We start from the raw sequence: 19,500 nt of genomic DNA, 5'->3' as shown, positions 1-19,500 counted from the left end.
CATCATGGTCCTAATTGTTAGTCATGAACCCCCATTTATCCTCGTTCTTAACAGGAAGCAATATGTTTTGTTGTTTTAGGTGGACTGACCCTTTAAATTTCAGCGTCATCTCATTGTAACCCCAAACCCCCTCGATGGTAATGTAATCCCTGAGTCACCTCCTAAACTCTGGTTTCATATCCTCAGGCTCTTATCCCCATAGAGGCTCTAAAGGTCAAGTGGGGTCAGGAAACGGGAGGTGCCGAAATCTGGGAGAATACCTTGAGCGGAGCGAAGACTCGGCAGAGGTGAGGGGAGTTAATGAGAAGAAGAGTAAGAAATAAATAAGAAGAAGAAGGAGTGAGTAAGAGCTCCGACAGACTGTACGGAGGGAGTGAGAGAGTGACAGAGCGGAGGACGGACTGTTTGGACAGATGGTGTGATGATGGTGGTGGAGGTCTCTCTAACTCAGTCTTATCCCACAGATACATGTCCTAATCCAGATCACTCTGCAGCGAGCAGCAGGCTTACACGTTGCACCTCCAGAGGGGACACCTCCCTCCCTCCCTCCCTCTAAACGTACATACAGTACCTTTAAATACTACACACCGCCTTTTAATACTAAACACTGTACCTTTAAATATGACACACTGTGCCTTTAAATACTAAACACTCTACCTTTAAATATGACACACTGCGCCTTTAAATACTAAACACTGTACCTTTAAATACAACACACTGTGCCTTTAAATACTAAACACTGTAACTTTAAATACGACACACTGCGCCTTTAAATACTAAACACTCTACCTTTAAATACGACACTGCGCCTTTAAATACTAAACACTGTACCTTTAAATACGACACACTGTGCCTTTAAATACACACTGTACCTTTAAATACTACACACTGTACCTTTAAATACTACAAACTGCACCTTTAAATACTACACTGTGTACCTTTAAATACAATACACTGTACCTTTACATACTCCACACTGTGCCTTTGAATACAACAAACCGTGCTTATAATGCAGTAGATCAGACAAATTGAAAGATCTTTTTATTAAACTCTTTAAGAAAGTAAACAAACTGCACATCTCAAATGTTGAATTATTCTTTCAGAGTCTTTCAACATGTTTGATTTATTTGGTGCTCCCTCTGTGACTTTATTCATGACAGTAATATCAGCAGGAAGCCTCCCAGCTCTACAGCTCTTTTCTCTTCAAATATCATTACCCACAAATCAAACACAGACATCATGTTTTAGATTTATTCATTCTGTCATGTTTAGGAAAACGCCCGGAGCGCCTTGTTTATCATGTAACTGTGTGTCTGCCTCTAATCTCAGTGTTTTTGTAACAGCGATCTAATCCGTCACTTCAGCTGTTAATCTTTAAATAGTTTAAATCAGACTCTGTGGCCAAAAGATTACACATTTCATACCTGCTAAGCTATTTACTGTCTTTTATTGATTTTTATTCCAGACCATCTTGTTTGTGTGTGTGTGTGTGTGTGTGTGTGAGCATGTGTGTGTGTGTGTGTGTGTGTGTGTGTGTGTGTGTGTGTGTGTGTGTGTGTGTGTGTGTGTGTTTGCTCCACACGTGGGGTCTCATTGTGAGTGGGTTAATCAGGCTAGTCATGGGATTAGCGCTGATTCTCCCCCTGAAACTAGTGTCCGATTAACAGTTAGCCGAGGCTCATAAACCATCTGTAATGTAGACAAAAGCTGTCAGCCTCCTCGCTCTTACCTCGCCATCCCTGGACTTTAACCACCCCCCCTCTGATTGATAACCAGGACCCCATCACTTCAACGAGGGACCGATCCGTGTGCTGACATTCAGGATGGAAACTGACACAGATTATCCTGATGAAACTTCATTACACCATGTTCACTGTGTCAGTTCAATAAAATAAACTCTCCTTCTGCACGAGCGTTGTTGATAAATTGTGTATTTAAAGGAAACTGGTTCACAAAGTGTGTCTACCACTGGCAGAGCTAGCTCCAGCAGCCTTTAGTCCTCCTTGCAGGTTAACGTCCTCATACTTGTGCTGGTTCCTCATGGCTCTAGTGGAATGGTTATATGTCTGTGTGAAGGGTGCTCACTCTAGCTCCTTTTTGAGTTTTGTGGGCGAATCATCCCAGAGCAGACTCAGGTGGCTGAGTGTGTGTGGCCGATTGGTCCTGATTGAGACCAGATGTGCATAGTTTATATATGCCTGTGAGTGTCAGAGCTTTAAGCTGACTCATTGGCTGTTTTTCGAAATGGCTTGCTACGTACCACCTAGAAATGTTGGTACTGCCCACTACATACTGTGTTTGAAGGTAGTCTGTAGACTGTTCTGTTGGATCTGGTCTGTAGGATGCTGGGTCAGGCGTTGCTGGATTTCTGGTTTCAGAAAGCGGAAGTAAACAACGACCAAGCTGATACAGAAACTGCTTCTTTAGCATCACTAATGATTTAAAAAGTTAAGAAGTGGTTTATATGGATATAAACCCGTATTTTTCCCGTATATGACGAGTGCCCCTCGTCATATACAGGAAAAAGAAGAAGCGTATCGTTAGCGCTGTGCATTGTGGGAAACCTTATGTGAGGGAGACTGGTCCGCCGCATACTGTGAAATGTTTCTGAATCAGTAGACATCTGAGGAGTTTTGGCATACTGTAGATTTTGCTCTTGTTCACGTACTACATACTGAATTTTGACCAAATCAGTACGTACTGGTAATATAGTAGGCGGTTTCGAAAACAGCCAGAGTCTCACCTTCAGAGACAATGAGAGGTTCCTTCTGTGTGCATGAATAATCAAAGTGTGTCTGATAAACTGCAGAAGATCTTTCTCTGCAGGTTTGAAAGCAGTTTCTAGTTTCAATGGTTCAGTAGCTGTCACCAGAGCATTTTCTTTTCACCCTTAAAGCCCCTCAGGTTGTCTTTGTGTTTCCTAAAGGAGTGTTTCAGGGTCTACCTGAGAGTTTGGTTGTTTCTTGCTCATTATTATGGCCTTTTTTCCCTTTTCACCACTTGTGATGTTAGTGGTTATTCCTTTGGGATAACTTTCCAAACCCCCCTCGTCCCCGCCCACAATTGTGTCCCACTCCCCTGCATCCAGACACAGCCTACATACAACTTCATCTCCATTTACTAGATCAACATACTGACAAACCATGCCGTGCTTCCAGATGACATCATCACCTGTGCTCCTTTACATCCAGGTAGTAGAGCTTTAGAGCGTTATGGTAGCAGACATTAACCAGAGATACAGCTTATACACAGCATGTGACCCACATTTCAGGCCTAGGATGATAAAAACGTTAATAATGACTTGTTTAACCGTTTAGTATTTCTAGTGCCGACTAGTGAGGATGGCAACGTTTAATTATTTAGTCCAGGGGTTCCCAAACTTTTAAACCTGCGACCCCCACTGTTCCTGGAAGTAATTAAATGTTGCTTAATACTTAATGTAGCTGGTCTGCTGAACATTATCCTACCTACATGTGGTGTTATGAATTAACCTGCTGCTACTAATGCTTTTGTTAACTAATTGCTAGAGTTCCCTAACCGTCACCTGGCAACAACAAAAAAGCAGAAAACTAATAAAAAATGTGTATTTTTTAGGTTTTATTTAAAATTGAACTACTATTTAGTCAATACTTTTACAATAATGGGTAAAACAGACAATTTACGATTACTTAAAAAAAACATTCTGGAAGACATGTCACGACCCCCTGGGGGGGTCCCGACCCACACTTTGGGAGCCCTGGGTTTAGTCGATAAAACGTGCATATTCCTGGTGAACAAAATTTACTGGAAGAGTTTCTTGATATAAGATATTATTCTTAAAACAAACTTGTTCTCAGATACTCAATCAATACAGGTCTTATATTTTTTAATAGTAAGGTCTTTAAAAAAGATGTTTACCTGGACTCATCGTTTGAACATCAAGTTGGGGTGACAGGGTTTAATTGCTTGGACATTACAGATGTTGTAACGATTCAGGGTTAGGACCCACAGTTCAGACACAAATGGAGGCAGGGATGAAGTTTAGAAACAGGGCTTTAATGATAGTCAGTGCAGGTGGAGTTCAGGTGTCTGGGGTGCATTGCAGATGTTGAGTGGCTGGCTGGCTGTGGTTGAGGAGCTGGGCGTTTGGTTGAAGTAGGTTGCTGGAGGATCTGGTCACAGGGAGAGACAAAGTTAGTTCCTTTCACAAAACACTGAGTTAAAAAAACACTTCTCAAGAAGGGCATGCGCTGAATACCAAGCTTGGTAAACGGACGATCTAGCGATGAGTGGTGGGCTGAGCCGGGCTTAAGTAGTGCAGACAGAGTGGGTGGCTTGATTGATGATTAGCAGCAGGTGATCAGACTTGATTGCAGCAAGTTGGTTGAGTCAACCCCCATCTCCAGATGAGCAGGAACACCAGCAAAACACACAGGGAAAGGGAAACAGAACAGAAGGGAGGGGGGGAGACTAGGGACCTCACAGATGTATTCAGGCTTCTGTAATCAACCTCATCTTAAGTTATTTGCAGAGCAGCAGATGTCCTTCAGTATTCCCAGTATATTTGCATAATTCAGTCACAGTTATAGTCACAGAAATAATGTGGTAAGTGCAGCAGGAGGACTTAACCTCAGAGGATGTTCATATTTGGATGAAATCAGAGATAGCCAATCTGAGTTTAAGGGAACAGGCATTTCCAAAATAATGCACAGCCTGGCTCTTATTGGACAAAAAACAAAGACACACAGGTATATTGACAAACAAAGAACTTTATTTACAAGAAAAATAATCAAACTAACAGAAACATGGATGTGAAGAGTGTGTGTGGTCAATGAGGTCTGAAGAGATCTCTCTCTGAAGAGGCTCCTGCTCAAGCTTTAAACACAAGGCACACCTTGCTCTACCTCTACAGCCACACTACATCAGTGCTGACACAATGACACAAGTTTAAAGAACACACAGAGTGAGAGATGAGAGAAAGAGAGTTGGGTGACTTGAATCTTAAACACACACAGAGAGGTGGAGCTGAGCAGATTGGGAGACATAGGTCAGAGGAAGAGGAGCAGGAGGGAGAGGGATGAAGGGATTAAGGTGGTCGATACTCTAGTTCCTCTGCAGACTGAGAGATGACACTAAATCTGTTAATTCACTCCCTCTCTTCACCCCTCCTTCCTCCCTCCTTCATCCTTCCTTCATCCTCAGCAGCTACGACTCGTTTACCCCCGTCATCCTCTCGCAGGATTATGAAACTATATTACAAGTTCAAGATGAGAATCAGCCAACATGTGATGCCACGTTCATGTTTCAACAAACAGACTCAGAAACTGAAGACAAGATTCACTTTATTTATCAGGAGGAAAAAAATACTTCAGAAGCCGTGAACAGAAGACTCTAAATAAGAACAGTCTGATAGCAGCTGACAGAAAATAATCAAACTTTAATTCTATTTTTAAACAAAAGAAAAAATCAAAAAAATTGTCAACTATAAATACAACCTTACACGACTTATCTGTGTCTGGTGAGTCTTAGTTTCACTGTAAACAGTTCCACAGAGGCTTCACTCTGGCTTCCTTCAGCGGTATGAACCTGAAACAGAAACTGATGTTCTTGTGATGTTCTTGAAATGAACGGGTCTTAAGTTTGCTGAAATAACATCATCATGATGCAGGTTAGTCAAAAGTCAAAAGTCAAGCTTTGTCAGGTCTGTCCTCAAGAGGAGAAGAAAACTACTTTTACAATGTTTGTTTGTTGAATGGAGGTCTATGAAAGAGGATTAGAGACACTGATGTCTTTTTTTAGGTCTGACCTTCACGGAATGTTCCATTTGTTCTCAGAATTCTGACATCAAAGACAGAACTGTTCTAGAATTCTTTCTTTGATGTCAGAATTCTAGAACACCTGCTGTTGCTCTCCATACAGAAAGTTTTTCCTGCTGAGACCTGATTGGTGGATACTGCTCAGGCTACAGACAGAGACCAGAACCCTTCTCAGACCAAAATCCAGACCCTGCGATCCAGATTAAACATGTTTCTGAATCAGAATCTGTAATTACAGGTAAGTTGTCACTGAAAGTGAAAAGCTTTGTCAGGTCTGTCCTCAAGAGGAGAAGAAAACTACTTTAAAACTGTTTGTTTGTTGAATGGAGGTCTATGAAAGAGGATTAGAGACACTGAGGTTTTTTTAGGTCTGACCTTCTTCACAGAATGTTCAATCAAAGACAGCATTCTAGAATTCTGTTTTTGGTGTCAGGATTCTAGAACACCTGCTTCCCACATTGATGGTGGGATCCATCATTTCTGATGCATTCAAGGAAGTCAGGAAATCTAAGCGCTGATTGTCTTTAGTGACACAGCATTAAGCAGATTTGTGTCTCAGTGTAAATGTTTGATCTAGAACAGATTGTTAGCTGCTCTTCATGCAGATATCTGTTTATAGAGAGAAAGAAATCCTCCTCGGATTAACAACCATGTGAGCCGTCATTACGCTGGATTGTGTTTCTCCTGCTTTTGCTCTCCATACAGATGTCTGGCAAATATACACCATGGTTTAAGGTTTTTTGTGTTGAATAGCAAATTAGATTTCAACAGGGGCCCATGTCATCCCTTACCATCCCTCTTGACACGCCTCTGCTCACACAGCAATCACAAACACAATGACTCAACATAATACTGATAACACAATTATCGTGAGTCGTCTCCTCCAGATGTGTGAACCTGTGACTGACGCTCTCTTTGCTCTGTCTCACAAACAGGCTGATTGGTGAGGAGGCGACTTCAAAGACAACACACCCCGTCACACATTAGGGAGACGGTTCCCATGACGACGTGGCTGAACAGCTCACTCCTGACCTTTCGTAGACATGGTTGCAATTACATTAAATTACACTGCATCTTATCATTGTGTGCTTTCATGAGTCATTTCCCATCAAGCTGCAGAGGCACGAATATGATCCAGACTCCAGGACCGGTTACAAACACGTCACAGTTTCTTAAAATGCAGGAGAAGATTTGGAACGTACCTGGAGCCATTCACTACCTTAATACCAAAACAGTTTATGTTGTGTTCATCAGTTCTTCTTTGAACAACACTCTAAACAGTTTTAACAAGCATTAGTGGAGGCAGTGATCTCCACTACAGAGTCATGTCTGTTATTAATGCAGTGGCTTCCACTACAGAGTCATGTCTGTTATTAATGCAGTGATCTCCACTACAGAGTCATGTCTGTTATTAATGCAGTGGCTTCCACTACAGAGTCATGTCTGTTATTAATGCAGTGATCTCCACTACAGAGTCATGTCTGTTATTAATGCAGTGGCTTCCACTACAGAGTCATGTCTGTTATTAATGCAGTGATCTCCACTACAGAGTCATGTCTGTTATTAATGCAGTGACTTCCACTACAGAGTCATGTCTGTTTTTAAAGCAGTGGCTTCCACTACAGAGTCATGTCTCTCTTTAATGCAGTGACTTCCACTACAGAGTCATGTCTGTTTTTAAAGCAGTGGCTTCCACTACAGAGTCATGTCTCTCTTTAATGCAGTGATCTCCACTACAGAGTCATGTCTGTTATTAATGCAGTGACTTCCACTACAGAGTCATGTCTGTTATTAATGCAGTGGCTTCCACTACAGAGTCATGTCTCTCTTTAATGCAGTGACTTCCACTACAGAGTCATGTCTGTTATTAATGCAGTGATTTCCACTACTGTCATGTCTGTTTTTAAAGCAGTGACTTCCACTACAGAGTCATGTCTGTTATTAATGCAGTGACTTCCACTACAGAGTCATGTCTGTTTTTAATGCAGTGACTTCCACTACAGAGTCATGTCTGTTTTTAATGCAGTGGCTTTCACTACAGAGTCATGTCTCTCTTTAATGCAGTGACTTCCACTACAGAGTCATGTCTGTTTTTAATGCAGTGATTTCCACTACAGAGTCATGTCTGTTTTTAATGCAGTGACTTCCACTACAGAGTCATGTCTGTTATTAATGCAGTGGCTTTCCCTACAGAGTCATGTCTGTTATTAACGCAGTGATTTCCACTACAGAGTCATGTCTCTCTTTAATGCAGTGACTTCCACTACAGAGTCATGTCTGTTTTTAATGCAGTGATTTCCACTACAGTCATGTCTGTTTTTAATGCAGTGGCTTTCACTACAGAGTCATGTCTCTCTTTAATGTAGTGACTTCCACTACAGAGTCATATCTGTTATTAATGCAGTGATTTCCACTACAGAGTCATGTCTGTTTTTAATGCAGTGACTTCCACTACAGAGTCATTTTTGTTTTTAATGCAGTGACTTCCACTACAGAGTAATTTTTGTTTTTAATGCAGTGGCTTCCACTACAGAGTCATGTCTGTTTTTAATGCAGTGACTTCCACTACAGAGTCATGTCTGTTTTTAATGCAGTGACTTCCACTACAGTCATGTCTGTTTTTAATGCAGTGACTTCCACTACAGAGTCATGTCAAAATCAAAGTAAGCTTAAAGTTCCTCACAGGAGCTTCAAAGTTCAATAGTAGAGAGGATCTCTGTCCGTTCAGAGACCTGCAGGATCCTCCTTTGACCCAGAAAGGGGGACGCTAATCCGATGCTGTTTATGTGGACTCGGTGATGTACATTTCTCTGGACTGGCTGCATGCATGGCTTTATTTTCACGCGTCTTTCTCCTTCTTCCCACACATGTTCTCTCTCTTCCCTCGGCCTCCTTTATGCGATCATGTTGCTTGGTAACTGCAGAAGAATGATGAGGGTGTAGGATGTGTGCAGCGCCTCCTGTGTGATGGGATGTGTCCTCACATCAGCTGCTGTGTTCAGAATAAGAAGAGTCTAAATCACAGTGAGTTCAGGTGTCAGGTTTGAGGCTGCACCATGAATCATCAGGGGTTCCTTCTGCCTGTTTGGATCGTTCCGGGCATGTGTTAATATTTACAACATAAACAAACAAAGCCTTCAATAAAAGAATTACATTTTTGAATGCTGAGCAAACACTGACCCTGCTACTGATGTGAAATATGTTGTTTTTTTCTGCATACTTTTGGATCTCATCTCAACTTTAAAGTCTTTATATAACTTTTTAAAAATACAATTACAACTTTTAAGTAAATCAAAAATGTAAGAATTAGAATAACCTGTCCTCTGTTGTAGGTGTAACTTTGATGGATCAAACTTTTTCATCCTGATCCAAAGTTTAGTCTATTTCAAATTTTAAATGTTATAAAAAAGTATGTATAAAAGTGTATGTTAAAAATGTGATGTTTTAGTTTCAGAGGTTTTCTTTTCCTTCATGTTCCAATTTTTGTACAAGAAATATTTTACATCACAGTCTTTTTTATATTTTTAAAATAATATGTACAAAAATGTGATAGGTGTGTATCAAATAATGTGAATTCAAGTTTGAAATATTGTGTTTCAATTTAATCATTTACACTTTATAAACATTAACTGATCTTGAATTTAAGCTTTTTATACAGTTTATTTAACAAAATGCTTAGTGAATATTAAAAATTATTAATAAAAATATTCTTTAATACTTCCAATTATATATTAATATATATTTTTTATGAAGAATTTATATAAATAAATATATATACACACACAATCACAGTATGTACAAATAAAATATTAACATTGCAATAGGGCAGTTAACTTATAGAGTAATGTATAATTATTACTAACATTTATTATTTCTGATATAATTTTTAAAATTTAGATTATATTTAATATTTTAGCTTTAGGTTTTACAAAAATGTTTTGATTAAAATGTGAATACTTGTATTATTTAGTTTGTAATAATTAATAAAAAAAAATAATTATCTAGATATTGGATATCAAAAGTTGTTTTTGATTTTTATTAACAAGTTTTAAATTTAGATCAGTTTTGTATTTAGCTATTTTGTTCAAATTTACGCAAATATTTTATTTTATTTTATTAAACCAGGAGAAAACCACATTGAGATTAAAAATCTCTTTTTCAAGTGTGTCCTGGCCAAGATCAGCAGCAGCACATTCCAGAAAAGTTACAGACAAACAACACAGAATTCTAAAACATTACAACATGTCATGGGTTTCAGAACAAAAGTCATCAATCAAAGCATCTACAAACTGAAGCATCTTCCTCAAGAGCCTTCAGTCTGCTTTTAAACACATTTAAAGAGATAAGCTCACTCAAACACAGGCTCTCCTGCAACAGGTTCCAGGCTGCAGGAGCAGCGTATCTAAAACTCTTTTTACCCTTTTCAAGACGCACTCTGGGGACTGAAAGCAAATATAATATAATATATATTTAGATTATTGTTTGAGTGCAGAGTATTGCCTCTTTTTTGTTTGTTTCTGTACAAGCTGCTCTCACTTATCACCCCATATGGGATTAATTGACTCATTAGTTGATCAGCTGACACCTGTTGCAAAAAGAGTTCACATTTTGAAACGATGTTGCAAAAATCGAACAAAGAATGAAAAAAATCTGCTGTTTTCTCAGGAGTTGGAGCCTTCTTCTTTATAGTTCATGAAACTGCTGTTCGGAGATTTTATCACTGAAACTGTAACTGTCACGTTTTTAAGCTCCTTTAGGTGTAGAAGTTCAAACTGACGCTGAGTAATTTTCAGGGTGCTGTTATGAAGTCATTGATGCAGAAGCTGCCAGCACAGCCGCAGTAAAGCCTCATAAATCTAGATTTAAAATGTAGAGACGGCTCCAGGAGAGAGCGGCTCTTTGCTCACAGAGAGAGACTCAGTAGGGATGATTTTATCCCGAGAGCTGCAGCGATAAATCAGAGGAGGAGGAGCTGAATCAACATTTACAGTTCACACGTTGAAGGCCGAAACAAAGCAGATGTTTGTGTCAGAGTATTTATGATATATGTGTGGAATCTGAGTATTAGGAGGATGTTTTAGTGTTAGAGTCACAGACTGTAAAAAAAGAAGACAGAAAAACATCCTCTTCATCTCTTCTCTCTCTCTCTCTCTCTCTCTCTCTCTCTCTCGCTCTCGCTCTGTCTGTTTTCTAACTCATTACAGCATCCTCAGGAAGAAAAGGGTCATGGCACAGTTGCTAATGACAACCTGTGAGACTGCTGTGTGTGTGTGTGTGTGTGAGAGAGAGAGAGAGAGAGAGAGAGGCCACCTCATTTGTAAGGATCAGTCGCCCCCTGCTGTTTCTCACATTCTTTGACTGTTAGGGGCATTCCTGGAGTCAGGAAGTAAAATCACAGAGGAGACACCTGAGGGAGAGTTACGTTGGTATGAGCTATTCTGTTAAAGCTGAGATTCTATAAGTATTGAATATGTACATTCATAGTGAAAGACTGAGACAGTGTTCATCATTAAGCTCTATGTGTGAGTGTAGAGTTACTGTTTGGCCACTAGAGGGCAATAGATCCACTTTCATCTCACAAGACAGTTTTATCTTTAGAGGAAAATTAAAGGTAGCTTTGTTTTTATTTTATTGAAAAACAAAAGAGTCTCTATTCATGCATGTCAGACGGTCTACTGAGTCTGTCTTCAGAGTAGAGGTTTCTTATTTGTTCACTTTGAGTATTCCCAGGTGGATTGTGTTGTTTCAATGCACGTCAACTCTGTGTATTGTCTCCTGTAAAGTGGTCTCACAGATTTTCTGGTTTTGGATGTTCAAGAATTATAAAATAAGGCAGAAGTAGCAGAAGTTTGTGATTATTGGTCTCCTCAAAAAGCCACTTTTTTTTTTTTTTTAAATATAATACAATGTTTTCACCCTCTTACTTTATAACTCTCTCCCTCCACTCATCTGCAACTCTGACTCTCTTCTCTCATTTAAAAACCACCTCAAGACCTTCCTGTTCGAAAAAAGCAAACAATACATGACCTCTACTCCCGCCCTACCTCTGTCTTTGTTCTGGTTTATTTATTTGTTTTATTTTTATCTTTATTTTTGTTTATTTTTTCTCTGCAAAGCGACTTTGAGTACCAACAAAAGCGCTATACAAATCAGATTAATTATTAACTATTATTATTATACACTAGAGGTCTTGTATGTGATTAATCTTCAGTTTTTGGCATGCAAATTAAATGTATCATGTGTAATGTTAATGAAACTGTGCTAATTTTGAGAATTATAACCTTTATGGCCACTAGGGGGCAGCAGACACAAGCCCAAAACCCAAACAGGGAAGCTTGTGGGTAACTGTATAAGGGATTTTATGTGGTGAGTCTGTTATTACAAGGTTTCTTCTTCATTCAGCTGCCTCCTGCAGTCAGGAATAGTCTAATGAGAGCTGTAAAAGGAGCGTCGATGTAGTTGGGTGGTTAATAGGCGCACAAACCCCACTTCAGTGCTTGTCTACGTCCCAACATTTCCTGCCTCAGAAAGACAAAATGCAAATATCCTGAAATTCAAAACTAATCAGGTATCAAACAAACCTTTGATTAACTTACCCCTGAACCTGACTCATTCAGGGGTGGTACTAAGTGTGTGTGAGAATGTGCACCATAGATTATCTAATGCATGGACGTAGTCTTTGTAACATGACCCATTGGCTTCTAAAGAGGAGATATAAAGCCTCAAGATCGATGTCAACATATTTAGAAAAAAAAACAAAACATAATTTTTTGTACCAGGCTGTAAACATGTTTATTTCTGCTGTAACATTTTAACATGGGGCTCTATGGGGACTGACTCACCTTTGGACACAGCCTCAAGTGGACACTCGAGGAACTGCAGTTTTTGCACCTCTGTTCTGGAGGTTGCTGCTTGCCGATATTTACACATACACATTATCTAAAGGATGTTGTTTCTTGTGTATCATTTTGTATCTCAACAGAGGGGCAACATATAAATCTAATAACTCGATTAAATGAGAACTCCAACACAAAATATTTGTCTAAAGTTGCTCTATAAGTATCAACACTATTCAAAATGCTATGTTGAATTGCAAAGAAAGCTGAAAGCAGCCTTTATAAACACACCTGAAGAGGCTGATTTAAACACAAGCCCTGCCCCTGACAAGACAAAATAGCCAATCAAGGTTAGGATTTTGGGTCGGCAGCTAAAGGGGCTAGTGAGGTTTGGAAACACCCCTGCACTGAAGTCACAGGTTCACTTGACTTCTTGACTAGACTCTGACTGCTTCATCTTAACTCAAATAATCCAGTTCAACTTAAACAACAACCTCTGGTGCAAAAACTGCAGTTCCCTGAGTGTCCACTAGAGGCTGGCTGCAGAAAGTGAGGACACCCCATAGAGCCCCATGTTAAAATGTCCAGCAGCAGAATTAAACACGTTGCAGCTGGATATAATTAAGATAAATATTACTTTAAAGCTTGTTTCTTTGCATTTCAAACTTTATCTCCAGAATTCGTCAAGGAGATTACATCCATGAATTATCGAGGCTGTGATTCAAATAATCAGCTGAAACAAGCGAACAAGAGCTACGAAGAACAGAGCCAGACTGCTTTTCTTTTAGAGTTTTATTCATACAGTAAGGGTGCTCATACATAATATTTATTTTTCTATAAAATATATCACCTTTCAGTTCCTGAAAGCAAAACTAGATATAAATCATCATCTGATAAGAAGCAACTTATTTTCAAGTGTGAACCGAGGCAGTCAGCTGATTCAGCGGTCAGAAATGCAGATTTAAGAAATCACATTCTAATAATAATAAAGACTTTTTTATCTTCTGTCTAAAGCCACACCGCTGCGACAGGCGGCCCACCGTCTAACATCACAACGGACGAATGATCGATCAGGTTTCTAAAGTAGCAAATACTTAAAATACTGAAGCCACAAACATGTGAAAGAAAAGGGAGGGATGAGGTGACTGTAAGAAAGATGTGTGAACAGATGCTTTGTGATATCTGTCATGTTCCCCTCCCCCTCCTCCTCGTGTGTTTTTCTTTGTCTCCTCACAGATGAAATGCTCCTCAGTTCTCATGACAACACTAACGCCGGGGTAAATATCTCGGCCATCACAACAGCTCACTCTGACCGGAGGCGGAGTTCAGGCTGTCTGCGAAGAGAAACAGAAACATGAGGATAGATCAGGAGAGGGATCTATTAATCAGCTGTCAGAGCTGCTGAAACATCACAGAGGAACACAGTGAGGGATGAGTTTGAACCTTTTTACAGGTAACAAGAGGAAACCTGTTATTTCTAAACCTGGACTTGGTTTTCACATTTCTGGGTTAAAGTGAAACAAGTGTGAAAAGGTTTGGATTTGCATCAGTAGACTGCTTCAGCCACCAGAAACAGAGTCCTTCTTCAAAATGTGTCCATTAAAAGTGTTTGTCCCTGATTGGCTCAAGTTATTATTTTATGGGCACATTTTGACCAAAAGTACCAGGAACTTTTAGTTACAGGAACATCTCATTAAAGAACTAAATAGTTCCTGTGGCAAATTGTTGTCTGAGTTTCCACCACAGCCCAATGTACCCTGTAAATTATGCAAATCAGGTCAATGACGTATAGAGAACTAGTCCAGGGACAGTTAATTGGCAAATAAAGTACTTGAACAGTTCTTTATACAAGTCTCTGTTGAACTTGAGTCTAACAAAAAAGTCACAAATCAAGGTGGCAGGTAAGCTGTATAAATAAATAGAAATAACATCAGGTCATGTGAAATATTTTTGTGCAATCTCCCTCTGTGTTACTAGCTCTCTGCCCCTCTCTCGAATCAGTCCGGCTGTGTGTAAATCAAGCAGCTGTTCCTAATGTAAACATGATTTTTCAATTCGAACATTTGGTAAGTTGGTTTTTGTTTTTTATGCAAATGAGATCGTCTTCAGGCCCTGCCCCCAAAAGTTCCTGGACCTTTGGAAAGTACTACCCCTGAGCAGGGACTCAAGGGGTAGACCAATTACTCCAGAACTAAATTTAGACCCTAGTGTCTATGCAACATTACAGAAAGGATCCCTACACAGATGGACCTTTTTGATACAGAGGAGGAGGATTTTTTTGAGTTTGAAGTTATATTTTTGAGCATTTTTCGCCTTTAATGAACAGGACAGCTGAAGAGAGACAGAAAATGCTAGAAGCAGAGAGCGGGGGAAGACATGTAGCAAATGGTCAAGGCCGGGGGTCGAACCAGCGACCTCTGCGACAAGGACTGTAGCTTCTGCACATGGAGCGCGGTTAACATAGGCCAACGACGCCCGAGGAGGATGATTTTTAACCAGACACAGTTATTACATAACCCTCTTTGTGGTCATAACATCTCTTACACTTAATAAAAGCCACGTTCAGCCAACAGGTCAGAATGTAAAGTCTTCTTTCAAGATATAACAAGTAATAAAATGAGGCCTGAATTTCTTGTAACAAGTAAAATTAGCTGTCAGAGCGGGAATAGACGTGAGACTTGCTGCTTACAACAGTAAAAAGAACTATCTTATATGTTAATAAACAAAGTCAACATGTTCCCTCAGTGAACTCTACTGAAGCAATCCCAAAATCTTTCCTACCCGTCAGACCCAAAACATGTAAAAATAAGTGACAGGTTCAGAATAATTAAATGATCACGTTCAACATCAACAACACGAACACTTGACTCACACGCTAACGTCTGTTACACACACAAACACAAACACACACACACACAGACACACATGGATAGAAACAGAGAGACAAGTACCAGACACCTCCACAGACTTATTTCTGTTTTGGGGTAGTCTAGGTTTTTTCACAGGGGGTTTGCGATTTGGGGGCTTCTCAACGTTATTTGGGCTTTCCCTGTCAGTGCCTGAGTTCAGTGAGGACAGAGAACACACACAGTTAAATACAGACACGTTACACACTCATCAACATGAATACATGAAAGGGAGTAAACTGTGTTAGCAGTGTTTATGTCGGGAGGAATAAAAGAGTACAAACTGTGATGAAGAAGAGTCTGTTTGTACCTGCGTCACAGGACATGGCCTTCCTGTTCCTCTGTGGTTTCACCGGAGCCTGAGATCTCAGACCCTCCTCACCTGAGCGTCACGCGGGGCAGGACAGGAAGTTTGATTACAGGTGGTAATGAGTCCCAGAGTGAGAGCTGTGCTTACTTACATAGTATATACTGTTGGTTCATAAGGAAAGAAGCTAAAGAAGGGAATTTTGTGCATACATGATCAGATCAAAAAGAGCTACACGTTATGTCCACAGGGGGCGCCAAAATCAACACAAATAGAGTTACTCACAGGAGCTTTAATGTAATCTGTGTGGTGTGTTTTGTCTTGTCACGCAGGGATCAGATGTTTGGGTTTTAAGAGGACTCACCCTGACTTGCAGCTCGGTCCGGTAGTCCAAGCACAGGTTTGTTTACAGGAGGCGGAACAGGTGGAGGGGGTAAGCTCCTCTCATTGGCTGCTTCTTTTGGAAAAGTCACATACGAGGACGTCTTTGGCTGTTTGTTGGATCAAAAGACAAAACAGGGACAAAGAAGGTTGAAGACGATTAGTGCAAATGAAAGAGTGAAAATACTGTTGTCATAGATTTCACCGTTTTTTGCCAAATATAATAAGGTTCTGATTGGTGGAAGAGGCTCAGCTTTTTAAAGTCCTCTCTGGGTTAGCCAAGCAGCATGCTATGGCTATTCGAGGACTGCTTTGCAAAATCCAGAACAAAGGTAAACGAGGCTGTTAGACTAGAAGAGAGGAGGCAAAGATTAGCCGGCAGAGAGTGAGCAGGGTTGGTGTAGCGAGCATCAATGAGAGGGAAGACGTGTTTAAATCTGTATAATAAATGGACGAAGTCTCCGTGACGTCATCCATCTGTTTTGAAGCCGATCGTCGGCGGGTGCCTTATTGGAAATGCTGAACTCAACCTAACTTCTGTTGAGCTAGTGTGAGGTAAAGAGGCGGGCCTTTGGCCTCCTCGCCAACAGCTACAGTGTTCCCGCCTGTCAATAAAGTCAGCCACGCCCTTATTTGGGCAAAACTAGTAAGTTTAATATCGTTAAAAATAACAAGTCATAGTAAATCCACCCCCCGTACAGTGTGTGCTGATAGAGAAATGAGCTATTCAGACCTAAACTGTTTTTGGGACCAGGCTGATACATGTTCATTTCTGCTGTAAAGATCGGCTCTTTGAATTGGTGTGTATGTGGTCTCTGGTGATTCTGCAGCCAACCTCTAGTGGATGCTCGAGGAACTGCAGTTTTTAGCATTTTCCTGTAGGCTTCATATTTTAAGACCAGAAGTTGCCATTTGCTTTAAATGGATCACCTTGATGTAAGACCGTCCAGTGATTTGGTTGTGATGTGAAGCTTCATTATATGGAGGACATGTTTAACTGAGCATTTAGGATGTAACGGCATACTAAACTCACAATACGATTCATGATGCTGGGTCCAAGACATGACTTTATCATGTTTTAAGGGTCACCCAGTCACCCAGTTTATGTTCACGTTAAAGAAAAATAACAAGGTGTAGAGACACTACTCCCCACACGAGAAAGAGAGAGAGAGAGAGAGAGAAAGAGAAAGAGAGAGAGAGAGAGAGAGAGAGAGAGAGAGAGAGAGAGAGAGAGAGAGAGAGAGTTTATGGATTGATATCAATCTTCATTGCATAAATATAAAAATGTTCTTCTTAATCTGGCGCCCAGGTAACGTCTTTGTGTGTGAAAACGCTGGCAGTGCATCCAGAAGAGGACAGAAGAGACATAATGACGTCCAATAAGAGAAGTCAAATGCAGACAGCTCCCTCTGCTGTTCAAAAATGAGAACTGCAATTCATTTTTCATCTCACCTTCTCTGGAATGGGAGGAGGCTGACTCTCAGAGTCTCTTCTTCTTTCTCTCTCTTTCTTGTCTGTTTTTACAGGATCTCTCTCCATCTCTTCCTCCTCCTCCATCCCTGTGAATGAAGAAGTGATGATCTTTAACAGAAGCTCTCTCTTCCTGCAGCACAGACTCATGGAGTCAGTGTGAGTCAGTGTGTTACCTGGCAGAGGCTCGGAGCTCTCGATTCGATGTCTCTGTCTCAGTTTGGGGAGGTTTGGTTTGCTGCTCTGAGGAGGGGGGTCGGGTTTGGATGCACAGGTAGCGGTTCGGCCTCCTCCTCCTCCTCCTCCCCTCCATTCCTCTGTCAGCCCTCCTACTTCGGCACATGTCAGTCTGTCCCCCTGCGCGTCCTGCCACTCCACAGCCGGGACAGAAGCGGCTTCTGTCCCTTTAAGAGGATCCGTTTCCTGTTTCGGCGAAGGCGTGCGGTCTGACGGATATGGCGGCAGCGGCCTCTGCGCCAGCTGAAGCGCCTGCACCTGTCTGTCTGACTTCCTGCTCGTCTGTCTGCTCTCCGTCCACTGGTTCTCCACCTGGATGTCCGTGTGTCTGTTCTCCGACCACGACCTGTCGATCTGTCTGCCGCCCATCCACTGCCTCTCTATCTTCCTGTCGATCTGCCTCTGCGTGTGTCTGTCCACAGTCCACTGTCTGCCCTCACTCCAGTACCGCTCCGTCTTTCTGTCCCCCGTCCTCGACTCTGCTGCGGTTCTGCTGTCGAAGCGTTGTTTCTCCTCCAGCCACGGTTTCTCCTCCAGCAGGACCTCCGACGTCCTCTGTCTGTCGTCCACCCAGTACTTATCCGCCTCCGCCGGCATCTCGAACACAGAGTCCACCTCGGACATCTGCAGAACAACAAGAGGAGGATGGAGGAACGTTTAATTAAAACTGGTTTCTGAGACACATAAAGGAAGGACATTTGATGCATGATTTTGAGATATTTCTTTAAATGCAGGAAATAGAGAGAAACTGAAAACTATGCTAAAAATAAGTAACACAGATTTAAAGTTCTAAAAGATCAGCTCAAATAAAGAAAGAAATTACACTCAGGCAAAAAACAACTCTTTGCCAAACTTCTGCATGACTCAGAATCAAGCGGATCCGCTTGAGGCTGGCTCAGTAGTACCAGAAGTCACATACACATGAATGGGAAAAAGCTGATCTTTGCAGCAGAAATAAACATGTTTAGAGCCTGGTAAAAAAGATGAGTGTAGTCTGGATAGCTCATTTCTCGATGTGCTCTCACTGTGAGGGGGGTGAATTTTTTTCTAACGCTACAATTTCAAAGATATTGAGATTACTAGTCTTCCAATGAGAGGCACAGCCGCCTGCGGGAACACTGCAGCTGTTTGCTAGGAGGCTCAAACTCCACCTCTTTATGTCACTTTTGCTCGACAGAAGCAATATGGCTCCCGCCGACGATTGTTCTCAAAACAGCTCTTCAGAATTAAAACACGCTGTTTCACCTTCTCTACTCGTCAGTTTGCCACACATCCAAAATCAACTGCATCCTCTTATTGAGTAAATATCGACACTGTATATAGATATATTTCCATGCACACTCCACTGTGATGCATAAACTAAGTATTCATATGTTAAAACGACGAGAGAAGCACTTAAAAGATACAATTTTCACAGTACAAGGGGAAGAAATCTGGGCCTGATTGCTCATGAGTGAAGATGTCTGCCAGTGCAGCGAGGAATATTTCTCAACACAAGTATTGCATGGAAAAGTATCCAGACTTACTAGCTAAAGTGCAACATGAGGGTTTGATTTGTGCTGGTTGGG

General features: G+C 41.0%; 1 protein-coding gene and 2 long non-coding RNA genes across 5 annotated transcripts in view; 1 reads left to right on the top strand and 2 right to left on the bottom strand.

Annotated features, from left to right (window-relative positions):
* Positions 1–4,014: 4,014 nt before the first annotated feature.
* Positions 4,015–4,307, bottom strand: LOC117827330. Its single transcript, XR_004634188.1, has 2 exons — positions 4,238–4,307; positions 4,015–4,151 (listed from the first exon to the last, which is right to left on the bottom strand). It is a non-coding gene; the product is annotated as an uncharacterized LOC117827330 (long non-coding RNA).
* Positions 4,308–4,456: 149 nt separating this feature from the next.
* LOC117827333 lies at positions 4,457–6,873 on the top strand. Its single transcript, XR_004634189.1, has 3 exons — positions 4,457–4,727; positions 5,899–6,033; positions 6,731–6,873. It is a non-coding gene; the product is annotated as an uncharacterized LOC117827333 (long non-coding RNA).
* A 6,544-nt stretch (positions 6,874–13,417) lies between these two features.
* The window catches only part of LOC117824223 (capping protein, Arp2/3 and myosin-I linker protein 3-like), a 45,671-nt gene continuing 39,588 nt past the window's right edge, over positions 13,418–19,500 (bottom strand). The window contains exons 35-40 of one of the 3 annotated variants that reach the window (XM_034699662.1): positions 17,872–18,556; positions 17,678–17,784; positions 16,209–16,335; positions 15,848–15,919; positions 15,583–15,690; positions 13,418–13,965 (exon numbers count right to left, since the gene is read on the bottom strand). In XM_034699662.1, the coding sequence (XP_034555553.1) occupies positions 13,925–13,965; positions 15,583–15,690; positions 15,848–15,919; positions 16,209–16,335; positions 17,678–17,784; positions 17,872–18,556 (1,140 nt within the window). In that variant the 3' untranslated portion in view covers positions 13,418–13,924. Of the gene's footprint in view, positions 13,966–15,582; positions 15,691–15,821; positions 15,920–16,208; positions 16,336–17,677; positions 17,785–17,871; positions 18,557–19,500 lie in introns of all 3 variants that reach the window. The other 2 variants (XM_034699678.1, XM_034699670.1) reach the window with 2 other exon arrangements.

The sequence above is a fragment of the Notolabrus celidotus genome, chromosome 2 (assembly GCF_009762535.1).
Source record: "Notolabrus celidotus isolate fNotCel1 chromosome 2, fNotCel1.pri, whole genome shotgun sequence".
Taxonomy (NCBI): domain Eukaryota; kingdom Metazoa; phylum Chordata; class Actinopteri; order Labriformes; family Labridae; genus Notolabrus; species Notolabrus celidotus.
This window is presented reverse-complemented; position numbering and strand designations above follow the sequence as displayed.